Below are 17,044 nucleotides of genomic sequence, written 5' to 3' on the forward strand. Positions count from 1 at the left end.
AGCGGTGGTTGTCAAACTTCTTCTGTCAAGCCCGCCCCTTTTTGGTAGCCGAAAAGAATGTACGCCTGCATTAAAATGTTACCAAATATTAACTGTGGGGGAAAATAGTGACAAAATTAGCAAAAAGGGGGGGGGGGGGCTAAACACAGTTTGAGAACCACTGTGTTACTGATAGACTGATATTTTATAGTAGGATCTTGCTGTGTGTAGCCGAAAGTATCAAACACTCCGCACCACAACAACTTCACTGTAGTGTTCAATGCTCGACACAGCATGGACTCACTGGGTGAACGAGCTGTGACTTCCAGACTGGCTGGTGTAGTGAATTTCTTAATGCCATGCTTTTCTTTTATCACTGTGATGAATAACTGGATGTGCAGTGAAAATTAAAACCCAATATTAACCCATGTGTTTTGTGGTCATGAGCTGTATTTATTGTGCACGCTGTATTTGTAAAAAAAAATATATATATTAGTTATGCTGCTTGAGAAGTACTGTCAACACCAATCACATATAGAGTATAAGAAACTACATATTTAACAATTTTTTTTGCACATTGTTGAAAAGTATTCACTCATATACTGTATTTAATTTTGAGGTACTTGTACTTTACTTAACTCTACTACATGTCATAATGAAATATTGTACTTCTTACTCCATCATTTTTATTTGACAGCTGTAACAACTAACTGCTTTTCAAGTATTGCATAAACCACTGATTTGCCTCCTGTCCGGCTTGTGAACCCTCACACAATAATCAGATTGTCATCACATGTCAGAGGAGACATTTCCCCCTCTAAACTTCTCAATTCAAATAGCTGTTCGAGTTAGACAAGTTTGTGCTGCAGAACTTTGTTTATTCTCTTTCCAACCTCTTTTACCATCACAATCCCCAAGATTTATTTAGTGTATTTTCGTGTGATTGAGAATAAAATACGTAACTGTATATGAAATAGTTAAAATTACAAGCTACAGCAGTAAGATGTGATTTACATGATAATGCATTATTATTATCAGAGATGACCTAATTCCACAGAATCCATACTTTTATGTTTGATACTTTACATTTTGCTGATAAAACTCTTTGACTTAATTTGGACTTTAAATGCAAGGCTTTTACTCTGAATATTTTTTACATCAAATTCAGGCACTTTTATTTAAAGGATCGGAATATTTCTCCCATCGCCGGTTTTATACCTCAGGTCTAACTCGGGAAAGTGTAATTTTGTGACTTCTGACACTGGATATCAGCTCAAAGATCAACCTTATAAGGAACTTTCTGTATCAGGTTCATTTACCAAGTAGCAAGTAGAAGGAATTCAGTGTGGGCCAGATGTGAACAGAAAATGAAATAAACATGAACTTAACATGAACATAAACACAAATATAACAGTATAAGAAAGAGAGGAAGAGTAATGTATATATATATATTAACAGAATATATATGTATAGTTATCCATTGAAAAAAATCATGGTGGAGGACAGACAAATACACAGTATAGACAGTGACTAAGAATGAGATATAAAGGTAAAGTTTTTTTTTTTTGTTTTTTTTTACAACATGATAACAATAAAACAAGTAGTAAATAATGTCTAAATCATTCTTAATGAAAAGCCAGGCTGAATAGGCAGGTATTAAGTTTATGTTCAAAGATTTCACTTCCAGCTGCTCTCAGATCTGCAGGCAGACAGTTCCAGCTGCTCAGAGCATAAAAGCTAAAAGCTGCCTCACCGAAGGTTTTATGGTCCTGCACTTTGGAACAACTAAAACACTCATTCCAGAGGACCTGAGGGGGCGCATTGGTTCAAAGGGTGAATAAGTGAAATGTGGGACACTGCCAAATGTGGGATACATCTATCTCTTTTTCTATTAAATACTAATAACAAGGGCTGCTGTCAAATTAAACCAGGGGTGTCATTGAAATCACACAACTGCACACATGTGATGCCATAGAGAACAGGAGGTACTTGATGTGAAGTCCATTCCAATATCAGTGACAAAGGATTCTAGGTAATCGAATGTTAAGGATATAAATTTGTAATAAATAAAGAAATATTGCTGATTGTTATCAGATTGTCTATATTCATGTCTAAAAATATTATATGATGTGGCGAAACTTTTTTTTCAGTCATTGTCCCACTTTAGAAAATGTGGTTTGAAATCTGGGGCAGCTGGTTTTACTAATGTGGAACAGTCATATATGTTGGTGACATAGACCGGGTACATTAAATTTGCAATACCAATAGTTATTCCGGACTATTTTTTATTTCAAGGCATGCATTTTTAGGCAGGTTGCAAAATATATTATTACTAATATAAATACATACTATAATATATTACTACATTACTGGAATGACCAAATGTGGGTATGTACTTTGGCCTTGAGTGTTACTGAGAAGTTTTTCTTGCATGAATTACGATGATTTAGACCTTTCAGTATCCTAATAAAGTCAACTAAATGGTATTTAGAAAAGTACAAATAGTGTTTTTACAAATATTTATCTCATACAAATGTTGCAAAAAATCAGGACTCGTGGCAAAGCGATGTTACATCACTGTCTGTGTCCCTCTCCTCTGCTCTCCTCTACTCCATGTCTCTGTTACACATGTATATAAAGAGCTGTAGGTCTGTATATATGGCAACGCTGAGTTTTTTTTGGTAAGTGCAGTTGTCTGTGTCATGGGGGACTGATGTTTGAAATCCAGAGTGAAACCATCCTTTGTTAGACCATATTTCACTGGAATTTGCAATAGTGAGATTTTTTTATCCTCTACAATGTGCAAATAATAACCTATCATTATTTTAGAGCCTAATTAAGAAACCACATCCACGTTTCTCTGTTGAAAGCCAGTACCTATTGCAAATCCTGTTGAAGATGGGCTGAATGTAAATGTTTAATCAACACCTTTAAATAGTTGGTGGCATAAACTTTCACTTTTTAACCTGTTTTGAACGTCTTTTCAATGGGAATATGCTCACTGTGCAATTTCACACAGCCTAATTTGCATAGCTTTTATTTATGTGACTGCTCTTCTGAGTGAACGCTTCATTCAGGCTTTAATTGGGGTTTTTCTTTTTTGTTTTATGTTAATGAATATATTGTTAAGAGATGTATTAATTGTCTTGTATTAATGTTTGTTTTTCTTGATTGCATGGAACTTACTCTAATTTTTAATCACAGTGTGCAGGGGCAGTTCTAGGATCAGACCTTTAGAGGGGCTCAGCTCCTAATGAAAATTTGACATACATTGCCCTGCAAGTGTTCAAAACCCCTGCTAAATTACTCATTTCACTGAATAACGTAAATTAGGCTACAGCAAGAAATATTAATATATAGTAGAGTGGTCCACTATAATGTATAATAGAGTAGAGAATACATCTGATTTCTACAGGGAGGACTCTAAGATATTGAATGAACCCTGAGAAAAAGACAATATTAATGACAGAACTATTCAAAGTACATTAAACCTGTTAAAATAAATCCATTTGAACCTGTAGCATAATCGTTTGTCCCATCTCTAACAGCCAGGCTTGCAAAATAATTAAAGTTGTATAAAATAATTTTAGGGAAAAAAATGCAATAATAATTTATATATTTTTAGGGGTGCTGAGATCACATTTAGGGGTATTTGAGCACCTTCAAAAAGGGTCTAAAATCGAAAGTGCAGTGTGTATTTTCTGTATTTTTTTTTTTACGTGGGTGCATTTGGCACACTTTGATGTAGAGGTTGCAGTAGGGTCTTTATTGTCTTTAGAGGGGAGGGGGTGCACCCCATTTCACCATTTTACCATTAGAGCCCCAAAGGATGTTGTGCACATGCGCGTTGTGCAATCTACCGGAGCGCAAGAGGTAGGGAAGGGAGTCCTAATGGCGGAGAATGTACGGTCGCCTTTTGACTACCGGGAGCCACCGACCCTCGACAGCGACGGGGATGGGAGCAAACCTCCGCCGCCTCGGGGGTGAGTGAGCCCGGCGCAGTGGTGTTTTTTTTTCCGACGGGGGGTTTGAGGGCTAAATGCGAGCCGCGCTGTTACCGTGCACGTTTGTTTGGTTAGCCTTTATTGGCGTGCATGATTTCAGTGTTAATATTGCAGGAAAAAAAACGGAGCATTGAAAGTGATTTTTTTGTTTGGGTTTTGGTGGAGGGGTTGGGGTTGCAGCGGTGGTGACATGTGAGCCCGTGTCTTTCTTCGCGTCGCATTTTAATCCGCAGTCCTCTTTTTTTTCCCCTCTTTTTTTTTGATGTTTTGACGGCAGCGAAGTGTAGCGTTAGCTGCTGGGAGCTAACTGGCTAGCTGTGGTTTAGCATTAATGTTAGCATGCACCCAGCTGCAATCAACATCAGCTCCTGCAACAAGCTGCTCTCCTATCTGCTGTCTTACACATGATGAGCACTGTCATGTGTCTGATTGTTCACATCGCAGACCCCTAAACATTTTATTGTCAGTATTAGTGATGTTAGGGTCTAGTCTACCAGCTGCTGCAGGTTAGGACTCGTGGCTGCTGGGCTTTGAGTAAACAAAGTTGATGACCACCAACTAAAAATCACCCGAAAAACATTTGACTTGTCACCTGAGTGAATGAATTAACGCTGCTTTGTTATGCTGATCAGATTTCAGTAAATGTATTTTATGCAGTCTGACGTGGTTGGATTAAGGGGTGGAGCTATTTTTAAAAAAATATTTTGATTATTAAAAAAGTCTAAGGATGATCAAGAAAGTTAAAATCAGCTTTCTCAGCTGCTCCCATGTTTATAGTACAGTAGTGTTTATTAGTCAATGTCTGAGCAGTGATGTGCTGCTGAAATATATTAATTATAAATCCAAGGATGATGCTTTGGATATAATCACTGTAAAGCTGGTAAAATGTATTTTAAACGGGCTACAGCAGAAACAAGAAGTTGTTGATTAATTGTTGCTGTTTTATGTGGAGGTAAACAGAATCTTCTATAGATTGTTGGATGGACAAAACAAACACATTTTTTGTTTTTAGAAAAGTGTGTTGGGTAGTATTAATTATGTTTTGACAGTCAATTAAGCCAGAAAATAATTCGCAGATGACCACCGTCAGTAAAATAATATGACTGTACACAATAACACTTGTATATATATATAGTGCTTGTTTTTCCTCTGCTAAACACCATATGCCAGAATCAGCAGGTTTTGCCAAATGTCTTTGTTTTAATTGCTTGTTGAATCAAATACACTCACATTTGTTTTAACTGGGAAGATAACACCTCTGCTGCCATCATCAATAGTAAAGTAGTTCATAACCTTATTATTGTTTTGTATGAGTCACCTACCTGGTAGAAATGTTCTCTGAACAGATGAAAGTGCTGCTTTGCCACAGCTCATTTTGGTTGCCCTCCATCAGATTATTTACAGAAGGGAAGTCCTCTTTGTCTGAGCGTATCATTACGCTAAATGAAAACCCTGGTTTTGTTTTTACAGCCGCGTGTGTGGGAGAAAAAGGAAGGGGACACCTGTGAAGGTGTGTGACCGAGTGTATGTAACAGAAGATGAGGAGGAGGAAAGCATGTCAGAACACAGCTACAGCCCTGGTATATATATAAACACGCACACACACACACACACACACACACACACACACACACACACACACACATACGTACACTCAGATACACACATTTTGCCACCTGCTGTTGGTGTTTTTATCCAGTTTTTGTGCTTATGGAAAAAAAAGTGTACCATATTGTAATTAGTAGGTTATTGTAGTGAGGAGAGCCACCTTCCATCTTTAGAACATGAGGCCCATATTTGGTGATGGGCAGGTAAGACGTGCTGGATTTTAACAGTCCACTCTGTCACAGGTGATGGCCAGTACCCAGAGGGTGCAGAAGATGGTCTCCCCCCGCCAGGCAGCCCCTATTACCTGCCGGATCCTGCTCAACTCTGGTAAGGAGGACTCATTACCATGGCAACATTTCAGACAAATGTTTTTTAGGTAGGTGGTCCACATTCCTAATGTCCATTTATGTTTACCAGTGTGCCAGAGCTGGGGGAGGAGGGGGCGAGCGGTGTTAGGGGGCCGGTGCTTTTCCATCCGCCGCCCAACTGCCGGATTCGAGAAGTCCACTGTGGGACCCAGGTGCGGTTAGTTGTCATAGCAATCCGAGACATCGCTAAAGGGGAGGAAATCACAGTGGACTACAGCCTGACGGACTGGGGTGAAAATGCCATGGTGAGCAACTACGTGTCCTGAATAATTATGTTCATGCTAATGTGAGTTAAGTCGGTTAATGAGTTTCTTTTAATGTGTGTCTCACCAGGAGGAAGAGGCCGGCCCCCATCCGCTGTCCCTCTCTGTTTCTGATTACCTTACCCCCTCCTGGTCATTATCACCCTCATCCTCTCCTCTTACCCATTCTGAGCCCAGTGACTCAGACCGCGAAGAGGACGAAGAGGAGGAAGATGATGATGATGACGACGACGATGAAGAGGAAGAAATGGAGGAGATAAGGGGAAGAATGCTTCGCCGCCGGAAGAAGCGCAAGATCCCCGCTGTAGTCAATGCAAAGAAAAAGACTGTGCCCCCCGCCTCTAGAGGACCCGGGCGTCCCTGCTCATCCTTTTCCCACCCAGCACCTGTTGCATCCCCAGTCAGATCCCAGTCCCAGGCCCCGGTCAGTGCACTGGCACCCCCAACCACCAATATCAACAACAACATTAACATAAACATTGGTGGCACTAGTGGTGCCACAGTGAGCAGACGGCAGCACTGCCCGTACTGCGGCCGCCACTATCGCTCTCTGGCACGCCATCTGGAGAAGCACCACGCCAACCAACCAGAGGTCAGGACAGCCATGGAGCTGGCGCACCTCCACACGCACAACTCTTCTAATGGCAGTGCTTCACACCCTCACCCCTCGTCGTCGTCCTCCACCACCGCCCCTACTCACAGTCATTCCTTCGCTGTCCCTCAGCCATCTGCCTCCAGCCCCGCACCACCCTCTCTCTTCTCCAGGGAGAGGGAATCACCAGCTACCCGCTCGAGCACAAACGCCGTTTCATTCTCGCTCTCGCTCTCGCCGCCTTCTTCGGCTCAGCCCGCAGCCGCCAAAAAGGGGCCTAGCTTACCGCCACCCAACACGAAACGCTCAGCATCCCCGATGGTTTCCAGGGTAAAGAGTCCGTCACCACCTCCCCCGTCGACTCCCAGAAGAGGTCGGAGGATGAAGAGAGAAAAGCTTGAAGAGCAGCAAAAAGTGGAGGTGGAGAGCTTGAGGAGTCAAGAGGAGCTGGTTCCACCTCCTACTCCAGAGCCAGACATAGATCCAGAAGAAGATCTAGAGCTGAGCGGAGAAGGAGAAGAGGAAGCACCAGAGGAGAAGAATGGAGAGATTGTAAGGTGCGCTTGGAGAATTGTTTAACAGTTATACCTCTGACATATTTTTTTGGTAAATTAGTTATTTATTGTTTATGTTTGTGGTTGTTGGGTGACACATTATGATCCGCTGCTATTTGAAATAATTTGTTTTTCTCTTCCATTTCCAGTTCACAAAGGCATCACATGTCTCCACTGCTCTCGTCCCTCTCCTGTTTAGTCCTCTACCTCCGCCAGCAGCAGCACGCCTCTTTTCTTTCTTTAACTCGTTCTCCTCATTCTGCCGAGTCCTGGCGCCAGCTCTGCCATTCCAGCCTCTCCCTGCTCATCCTCTACAACCGCCACCGTGAATGTGAGGTAGCCAAGCTCACTGTCGAGGACTACCGCAAGCGGATCACCCCCCAACCAATTTCCAGCAACAGCTCCCCCTCTGGTATGGAAGCCCTCCTGTCCCCATTTGAGCGCCACGTCCTCTGTCAGCTTCCTCGAGCTGGTGTTTTGGGGAAGCGTGGACGCATCCAGCCGCTTATTTTTCCACCACACTGTGAGTCCTGCTTGGACCTACTTCTTCAAACCAGCCCCAATGTGGGTGTGGACCCGGAGAGCCCCTACGTCTTCTCCCGGCCCTACCATTCTCCTGCCACCCCACTCCGGGGCACAGACCTGCTGAGAAACCTGGCACGAGCCAGTGGGGCCAAAAACCCCGGAACAATGACGGCGACGCGTGTGCGTCGACAGGTAGCCATCCTTACCCAACTGCTACTGTTAGATGAGGGTGAGGATCAGGGTTCTGCAACCAAACGCCTAGAGGACTTCTTAGAACGAGAGTACCACGTGACCCAGAACTGTTCTAGTATCAATCGGGATCCAACACTGATGGGTCGTGTGGGTCGCGTTGTTCTTTATGGAGAGAAGGAGGGCGTGCTTTTCCGTGGGATGAGCCTGAAACACATCTGCCTTGAGCTGGACGGTAAGGAGTCACATCTTGTACTTTGCTTCCTCTGTAGGAAATGGTAAAGCCTTTTGGGCTAATTAGCAGATATTTGATGCACGTTCCTCCTCCTTAAAGGAAGATCTGCTTCTTCCCCCTTTAATCTGAATAACAAACCAGGGCTCGGTTCTCTGGTTGGATTCAAAATGTAGGCTGAAGTAGTTTTCCTTGTGACCCAGCAGAGGGTGCTCTAAAACTTCACTTGCTTGACCTATTGCATGCTCTATTGACCTATTAGTAAACTAAGCTAATGTTAATGCAGGGTTGTCTTTTTTAAATGGAGGACAGTAGTGAGCAGAGTTGTCCTGAGGGGACAGTCATGACACCAAAATGTCTGAGAAGATGCGGTTGGACGTTTTTTGAGTTCCACGCCATGGACTGCAAAGTCACAAAAAAAAGAAAAAAAAAGTTAAAGCTGTTTGTTGACTTTGTAGAAGACAGCTATCTTCAATGACAACAAATCTGTGGGCTCACTTGCTAGCTTACCAACCCCACTGAGCCAGTGGAGGCAGATGCACCACAGACGAGTGGAGCAGTGTCAAATGTACAGCGTTGTTTGACTGCATATTATTCGGCACATTCAGCCTGGCATGTGTGGGGGAGGGGAGTGCACACTCAAATTCATTGAAACGAATTGCGGGTCATTTCAGTTTCATTTGAACTTGACTTTTTGAAAAAGTGACATCCCTAATACCTAGAACAAGCTATGACAGCATGCGTAATAGTCTCCTCAGCCAGGTGGAAAAACATGTAGATATCATCATCAGCAATCGACCAAAATGAGCTGAAAAAATATCTGCATATCGGTATTGTGTATCCCTAGAATTTTAGCTACTTGAATGACATTCAGAGTAATGACAGATCCAAATTCATTATAAAATGGGTCCAACAAGAGAACTGACATTCTCAACTCAAATGTCTTAAAAGTATAATGGGTGCCAACTGACGACCCAAGAGGTAATTAAGTTGTCATCACTCGCAAATAAGCATGTAAGACTTTTAATAATCTGTAGTAAAGAAGGAAACCGATCCGTTTCAACCCTCAGTCCGTTTCCTTCTGCTGCTATGGATTATTAAAAGTATTACATACCTGTTTGCGACTGCTGACGACTTAATTTGCTATTACAAAATGGGTACTGGGTAAAGGCAGATATTCTGAGTTCAGCTATCAGAATTGGTATGAGGAGATTGTTGGATCAGAACAGAAATCTTAGTAGTGAATATCTCAACCAAACTATCCAGATACCTACCTGTAGTAAAGGAATGGATTTTTGTGTGTTTGATTTATTAATTTCATGTAATATTCAACTGACTACTTGAAGCTATTGACTGGAATATTTCAAGATTCTTCCCAGTGAGGCAAACCTTGTCTGTTACTATTTTGTAATGATTAACAGTTGAGTAGTGGATAATTACCAGCACTGCAGTTCTCCATAACTGTTCCCTGAAAATGTCATTATCCCTTTTCTTCAGTTATGTCTGGCAACTCGGCAGACTCCTTTTCAGAAGAATCGGCGGCAGAAGAAGAGAAGGAAGAAGTGAAGGAGAAGCCTGAGGTGATAGTGAAGAAGAAAGGACCAGGGCGACCCCCACGGAAGAAGAGAGCACCTATGCCATCACCAGTCAGCCCAACACTAGCCAATGTTCATAAGAGGAGATGTATTCCACCCAAATCAGGTAAACGTCTGTCAATAACAGTCTCTCAACTTAGTTCCATGTGTGCATAAATATCTCCATTCAGATCTATATCTCCCTCTCCATCTCACAGGGAAGCGTGGCGTACTGAAGCGTCCCTGGTCAGAGGCGGAGCGTGTAGCAGTAGAGACTCACCTAAAAAGAAACCTCATGGAGCTGCGCGTTCCTGCAAAGGCGGATTGCGAGCGCTGCCTAGAACTCTGCCCCCTGCTGGTGAGCAACCAGCGAGACTGGAGGGCTATCAAGTTTTATGTGCACAACCGCATCCAGCTGCTGAAGAAGCAGGGAAGGAGGGAAAGCGCCGCCTCGGTCTGCTAGGTCAAAGACTGAGGGCCAAAAGAGGACACATACCATAATGTATAAACCACCAGCAATCACAAAGAAGAGACAAAACTCTGGGTTGTGGTGGAGTGCAGCTTCTCCTTTTCCTTTCTTTTAAGGGTGCAGTTAGATGCATTCCCAGTGTCATCACCCTGGTTTTAAGGGATTAGTGTAATAAAACTGACTAAGCTAAGAAGACAAATAGGTTTCTCCAATTGCAGGACATTCGTACGCAATGTCGGGGATGCCCTTTGTTTGTTTTTAAGATCTGTTGTGAAAGCATTTGGACAAGATGTAAGTGTGATTATGAGTTCAGACAGTGAATCCTTTTTTTTTTTAAAGATTATTTTTATGTGTTTTTTAACTTTATTAAATAGTTGACAGTGGAGAGTGGTAGGAAATATGGGAGGAGGTGACATGCAGCAAAGGTTTCCGGAGTGATGCGGTATGCGCTTTAGACCACTAGACCACCAGGACACGCTACAACAGACAGTCCTGAGTCTAGTATTTGCTTCCACTGAAGGCTGATGACCAAACATGAATGTGTAAAGCTTTTCGGAAGAAGAAACCAATGGTTCCAATCTTTAAAAATCCCCACAGACTACATGTCATCTGAACTGTAGACATGTATGAACCTGTATAGTTTGTGTTGATACTGACTGACATTGTGCCCCCCCCCCCCCCCCCCCCCCCCCCCCCCATGGCTCCCAACTGACAAGTGTATTATTAAAAAGTATTCTTCAAAGTCCTGGCCATGATGCACCTGTGAAGGGGTTCTTTCATACCTCTATACCATGATCATAGTCAGACTAGTATGTATCAAGGCACGCTTACTTGAATTTATTGTGTATCAGAATGGGAAAAAAACAACATTATTTCAGAGTCAACAATATGGTCTTATTCACAGTGTAAATACTTAATAATCTATGAAAAGTATACAGTAGTGATTAGAAAGTTAGTATTGTGTTATTGTGTACATACTGTAAATACTACCTGTACTTATTAAAGTGAATGACATTTTGCTGTGTTTTCTTAAACTGGATTGTAAAGTGAATTTTACATTGTGGACAGAGTGATGCAAAGAAAATAGAGAAAAAAAACCCAAATAAATACAAGATCTCAAATGTATTGATTGTATTGAGAAAGCTGTCAGTCACAACAATTACACACAGACACTGTAAAACCATTTTATAGCTTAAAGGATTGAAAAGGAAAATAGTGTGAAAAAATACAAATAATCTGCACACACAATCATATCAAAGGTGATTACAAGCGAAAAGTCAAATACAACACATCAGCACTTCAAAGTTTATCTGCTTTCATGCAGACATGTACAACAATTTTCAGTCATAAAACAGTACAATCAATTACGGCTTTAGTGTTTATATGATCAGCCCCTTATAATTAGTGTTTAAACAATATGTGTTAATATCAGTGCATGTTTACTTGTAGTGGCATAACAAATTAAACATACTTTGAGATAGAGTTCAAATAAAAAATTACAAAGCAAAAGTACAATTACAATGAAGGATAAATGACGTTTTTTCTCCCTCAACACAGGATAAAGTACGGAGCTGAAATATACAACAGATCCTGATTGTTATCATCTTACTGTCTTTCCATAGTGTTTTAAGAAAGGTTATGTTTCATCCACAGAGTTTGTCATGTCACTAGATAAATCCAGTACTGATTTCTGCAGTATCTCCATAGGTGCCTTGTCACCTATACCAGGATTGAAAAAGGGAAAGACTTCACCTCTGAATGAGGCTGTTACACTGGCAATGAGACGCTTATCTTTCACATTATAAAAGGAAAGCTCTCCGCTGTCATAATTCAGATACACGCCAACTATCTGAGGTCTTGCAGAGACATGGAGCGATAAATTTGGTTCTGTGCTAATCTGCAAGCTCCCTTCTTTGTCAGGAGAAGAGGACAAGAACCAGAAACCATTAGATGCAGTTAGGGGAATGTCAGACTCAGGAAGGATGATAGCAGCACTTGTAACCCCGACCCACCAGGACTTTTTAAGTCCTACACTTGGATTCTCCAAAGAAACCTCCCAGTAGTGCTGACCAGAAGAGAAGCCAGGTGTTCCTTTAATAGCAGTGAGACAGGTAACCTTTTGTCCCTCAGTATATTGTCCCCCTTTGTCTCTCAGTTTACCATCCTTGATTATGAGATGTGGACTTCCTGTCTCCTCAAGTGTAACATTTACTGTTGAAAATAGAAAATGAGATGAGAATAACATTTTTAAAAGTTAGGTTAGTACAACATTTAAATAAGTGATTCTCAACAATATCAAGATATTACCGTAATGAGTGATACATGTTGACAGATCTGTTGGCTGGACCACATCTGTGATAAAAACAAAGTAAAGATACATATAAGACATATTACACTGCAACAGCTATAATAAGTGTCTGCTCCTATTAAAATGTATAACAGTAGTTTTTGTGCTTCAGTGCACAGATAGTGATGTGCTTTGATCATATGATCAATGACAGAGTGAGTTAATCCTTACCTTTTAGTAGAAGTTTCTGATTCTCTGTAAAGAAAATACAGAAAATTGTTTACACATTTTCATTTTATTTTATTACACTTATTAATAATGACACAGTTTACTCAATGTGACCATGTGGTCTTTCTCAACCTCACCTTCATCACTCCCTGGTTTGTCTGTCTTTCCCAAAAACAGAGCTGAAATTAAAAAGTTGATGAATCAACAGAAAATTAATCACAAAATGTCTTTATAATCAATCAATTCTTCATGTATTTATTCAAGCAAAACCACTAAACATTACTTAGTTCCATCTTCTCAATTATGAAGATCTACTGCAGTCTTTTCACATTATGAGAGTGAATTGAACATTTTTGGCTATTGTCTGTCATTTTATAGACTAAAGGATCATTGATTAATAAAAATAATGAACAGTAGATTAAACAAGAATGGAAATAATTGTTAGTTGCACACCTACCTTAAACACCACAGAAACAACTATGGATTTATTTAATTTTTATTTAGTATTCATATCTGTGAGATACATCAATCTTGATTTTTTTTTTTTAATTTTTGACTTTATTATGGTCCTGAAATGATGTACGTAATGTACCCAGGCAGATTATGCCATCTGATGAAAACCAAACACTTACCTCTCTTTCTGAAGTACAACAGTCCAAGTGAAGCTAACACAGCAATCAGGAGAGACAGGACAATACCAAAGGCCACCCAGCCCCCCACTGCTGAGGATCCTGACTCTGAATAAAAAGAAAAAAGTGTATTTTTGAAGGGAAAAAAGAGAAAAAAGACAATATATTGCACACATACAAACATTTATCTTTACCCTCTTTCTGAGGAGGTACCGGGAGCAGTCTTGCCTCTTTTGCCCCTTCATCAGAGAGTCCTACTGAGCAGGAAACTTCAGAGGAGTCGGAGACAAGAATCCAGCTGTGGACTGACTGAAGACCTGAAGAATCTACGCTGTGCTGCAGGCCTCCGGGGGTCAGATCCTTTTTCTGGTCTGACCAGCGCAGCCGTGGCTCTGGATGCCAGCCTTTAGAGCCACAGCTCACATTGGCCACGTTATTTTTCCACATTACTGAAAGAATAGGGGGGGCTCCCATTTCTGAGGAGAGTAAGAGGGACAGAGGAGGAAGATGAAGAGTATTTGATTAAAAGCTGGATATATAATCGACTTTTGTGTATTTTTTTCACTTTCATGATACTCACTAGTCACAGTGAGTTTGACAATTCCAGTGTCATAACCCTGATCGCTGCTGACGTAACAAGTGTAGTCTCCTTCGTCCTTAAGTGTGGCACTTAACAGCTTCAGGCTCACATCACCTGTCTTCAGCCCACCAGATGTGGCATCCTTTAAGCCAAACTCCACTCTGCCCTGGTACGGTGTCACTTCCATCTTTTTTGCCCGGTAGAGCATGATTGGGTCATCAAAGTTTTTACCAAGGTACCAACGTACCTCCAGATTCTCTGCGCTTTGTGATGGATTGAGCCAGCATGGTAATGTAATCGCATGGTCGCTGTCCACTGAGACTGCGTTCTTCACCAAGACCACCAAATTACTTGAAACTGTAAAACAGTAAAACATTCATTTTAGTTCATGTTTTAGTAATTTAAGACAAAAAATGATCCATCAATTTGTATTCAGTTCATTACTTTGATCTGTAAAACATCAACTGTGAAAAAAATGCCAATCACAATGTCCTAGTTTCATTTCATTACACTTTCATTTTTCCAAGGTGAAGTCATCAAGTCTTGTTTTTTCTGACTAACAATCTGATTCAATTTACTGTAGTGTAAGATGAGGAAAAGCAGAAAATTATCACATGTTACTACCTGAAACCAAAAAAGATTTGGCATTTTTGCCAAATTTAATCAAACCCAGGATGCTGCAGCAACTGAAGATGCAATATCCCCCCCTAGTGACCTTATTGAATACTATTTTGATGATCCCCTACCTACAGTAAATCATATGTTGCTGAGTTATAGCACAAAGCTGCTCTTTAATGGAAAAACAGGAAGTCTGGCACAAAAAAGTAACAGTAATCATATTGGGGGGATGGTTATTAAACATATAATAAATAACAGTATAGGGAAATCTCAAGTATAAAACAGATGTGATGAATACTTACCAGGAAGAGAACTATACAGAAATGCACAAAGAGCAACCACAAAGCACCTGTGGGTCTGCTGTAGGCCTACACCTGGAAAATAGGAGGAATACAAATGACGCAATTTATTATTTGTGTTTAATGAAATGTAATGTCAGGATAGTCTCCAAACCCCACTGCAGCTCGCGGTCGAGCTTAAAACAACACAACAAACATAAAAACAACTGAATAGAAGATGATTTTGTGGTTTATAAACAGTACTCTGAATCCTCGGCCTACCCATGTCCTGCTGCAAGTCCAGGGTGAAATATAACCTTCTTAATGCAACTCCAGATCAAGTCCTGCAGACGGAAATGAATACTATATCGTATTGCGTCGAATTGGGGTGTTTTTAATGTAGATTCTTCAAAAACCTGGGAAAAATTAATCCTCGCAAGGCTTTCGTGGACAGAATTTTCTTTACTTTCACTTTCCTACTGGTGCGTAAGCAGTGGGCGCAGTTATAGGGAATGACGCTGGGATATAGGGAATGACGGAGGGGGACAGGCGCGGATTTGGGTGACGGGATCAAGTGACAAGTGGCTATTGGCTATTGGTATGGATTCCTCCATGTTAATAGTATGTTTATTGTTGGTATGAAGTTATTATTTCAAACTGTCCGGTAAGAATATCTAGTTTGACAAAATGTACGGAAGCCCTGGTGAGAATCTTTCTTTTTTTTTTTTTTTGAGGGGGGGGGGGGGGGGGGGGGGGGTATTTCTAACTCTGATCTAAATGCTCTTCTCTTCTGTAACTTTTGCTTATAATGTGAATTTTCCATTGTGGACACTGACTGATGCAAATTAATGAAAATAAATAAATACAGGATCTTCTTTTTTTACATTTGGACTTTATTATGGTCCTGAAATGATGTATGTAATATACCCAGGCAGATTATGCCATCTGATGAAAACAAAACACTTACCTCTCTCTCTGAAGTACAACAGTCCAAGTGAAGCTAACACAGCAATCAGGAGAATCAGGACACCAAAGGCCACCCAGCCCCAGGATCCTGACTCTGAATAAAAAGGGAAAAAAAGTGTATATTTTTTGGGAAAAAGAGAATACAGTCAATGTATCGCACACATACAAACATTTATCTTTACCTTCTTTCTGAGGAGGTGCAGGAGCAGTCTTGCCTCTTTTGCCCCTGAGCAGGAAACTTCAGAGGAGTCGGAGACAAGAATCCAGCTGTGGACTGACTGAAGAACTGAAGAATCTAGGCTGTGCTGCAGGCCTTTGGGGGTCAGATCCTGTTTCTGGTCCAACCAGTGCAGCCGTGGCTCTGGATGCCAGCCTTCAGAGTCACAGCTCACATTGGCCATGTTATCTTTCAACACTACTGACAGAATAGGAGGGGCTCCCGTTTCCGAGGAAGAGTAAGAGGGACAGAGGAGGACAATGAAGAATATTTGATTAAAAGTCAGATACATAATCTACTTTGGTGGGTTTTTTCCTCCATGTTCATGATACTCACCATTCACAGCGAGTTTGACACTTCCAGTGTCATAATGCTGATCACTGCAAACACCACTCTACCCTCATACGATGTCTCCTCCAACTTTTGTTGCCCGGTAGAGCATGATTGGGGTATCAGTCTGGCACAAAAAAGTAACAATAATAATTCTGATTTTTAAAAGGGTGAGAATGGAGAGTAAAACATATAAAAAAAGAACAGATAAAGGAACTCATAAGTATAAAACAGATGTAAAGAATACTAATCAGGGACAGAACTATACAGACATGCACAAAGAGCTACCACAAAGCACATGTGGGTCTTATGCAGGCCTACACATATAAAATGGGAGGAATAATACAAAAGACACAATTCATTATTTGTGTTAAATGAAGTGTAACACCAGAAAAGTCTCCAAAGCCCACTACGGTTTGCAATAGCGAGCTTAAGATAACACAACTACCATAACAGCAGAATAAAAGCTGATTTTGTGGTTTAGAAACCGCACATTGAATTCTCGACCTAACCGTATGCTGCAAGTCCAGGGTGAAATAAAACCTTCTCAATGC

The 17,044-nt window shown here is 41.0% G+C and overlaps 2 protein-coding genes across 2 annotated transcripts; one reads left to right on the top strand and one right to left on the bottom strand.

The window, feature by feature from the left end:
• The first annotated feature begins 3,844 nt into the window (after window positions 1-3,844).
• Window positions 3,845-11,374, top strand: LOC134005613 (uncharacterized). The gene is made up of 8 exons (XM_062444535.1): window positions 3,845-3,962; window positions 5,454-5,563; window positions 5,834-5,918; window positions 6,009-6,204; window positions 6,293-7,371; window positions 7,518-8,317; window positions 9,812-10,015; window positions 10,107-11,374. The coding sequence occupies exons 1-8, from the start codon at window positions 3,871-3,873 to the stop codon at window positions 10,349-10,351; spliced, it is 2,811 nt and encodes a 936-aa protein (XP_062300519.1). The 5' UTR covers window positions 3,845-3,870; the 3' UTR covers window positions 10,352-11,374.
• Window positions 11,375-11,527: 153 nt separating this feature from the next.
• On the bottom strand, window positions 11,528-15,465 carry LOC134005615 (butyrophilin subfamily 1 member A1-like). The gene is made up of 9 exons (XM_062444538.1): window positions 15,260-15,465; window positions 15,002-15,073; window positions 14,082-14,438; window positions 13,696-13,977; window positions 13,505-13,609; window positions 13,010-13,051; window positions 12,876-12,899; window positions 12,665-12,709; window positions 11,528-12,568 (listed from the first exon to the last, which is right to left on the bottom strand). Exons 1-9 carry the CDS (start codon window positions 15,261-15,263, stop codon window positions 11,994-11,996), a joined length of 1,506 nt encoding a protein of 501 aa, XP_062300522.1. The 5' UTR covers window positions 15,264-15,465; the 3' UTR covers window positions 11,528-11,993.
• Window positions 15,466-17,044: the final 1,579 nt, after the last annotated feature.

The sequence above is a fragment of the Scomber scombrus genome, chromosome 23, assembly GCF_963691925.1.
Source record: "Scomber scombrus chromosome 23, fScoSco1.1, whole genome shotgun sequence".
In the NCBI taxonomy this organism is placed as follows: Eukaryota; Metazoa; Chordata; class Actinopteri; order Scombriformes; family Scombridae; genus Scomber; species Scomber scombrus.

What these genes read in the sequence shown, in the direction of transcription:
- LOC134005613 (XM_062444535.1), top strand. Translation starts at nt 3,871, where the DNA reads ATGGCGGAGAATGTACGGTCGCCTTTTGACTACCGGGAGCCACCGACC. An exon ending in ACTGGGGTGAAAATGCCATG is followed by an intron (nt 6,205 to 6,292) that starts GTGAGCAACTAC and finishes GTGTCTCACCAG; the next exon opens with GAGGAAGAGGCCGGCCCCCA. An exon ending in AAGAATGGAGAGATTGTAAG is followed by an intron (nt 7,372 to 7,517) that starts GTGCGCTTGGAG and finishes TTCCATTTCCAG; the next exon opens with TTCACAAAGGCATCACATGT.
- LOC134005615 (XM_062444538.1), bottom strand. An exon ending in TCAGAAACTTCTACTAAAAG is followed by an intron (nt 12,710 to 12,875) that starts GTAAGGATTAAC and finishes TTTTTATCACAG; the next exon opens with ATGTGGTCCAGCCAACAGAT. An exon ending in AACATGTATCACTCATTACG is followed by an intron (nt 12,569 to 12,664) that starts GTAATATCTTGA and finishes TATTTTCAACAG; the next exon opens with TAAATGTTACACTTGAGGAG.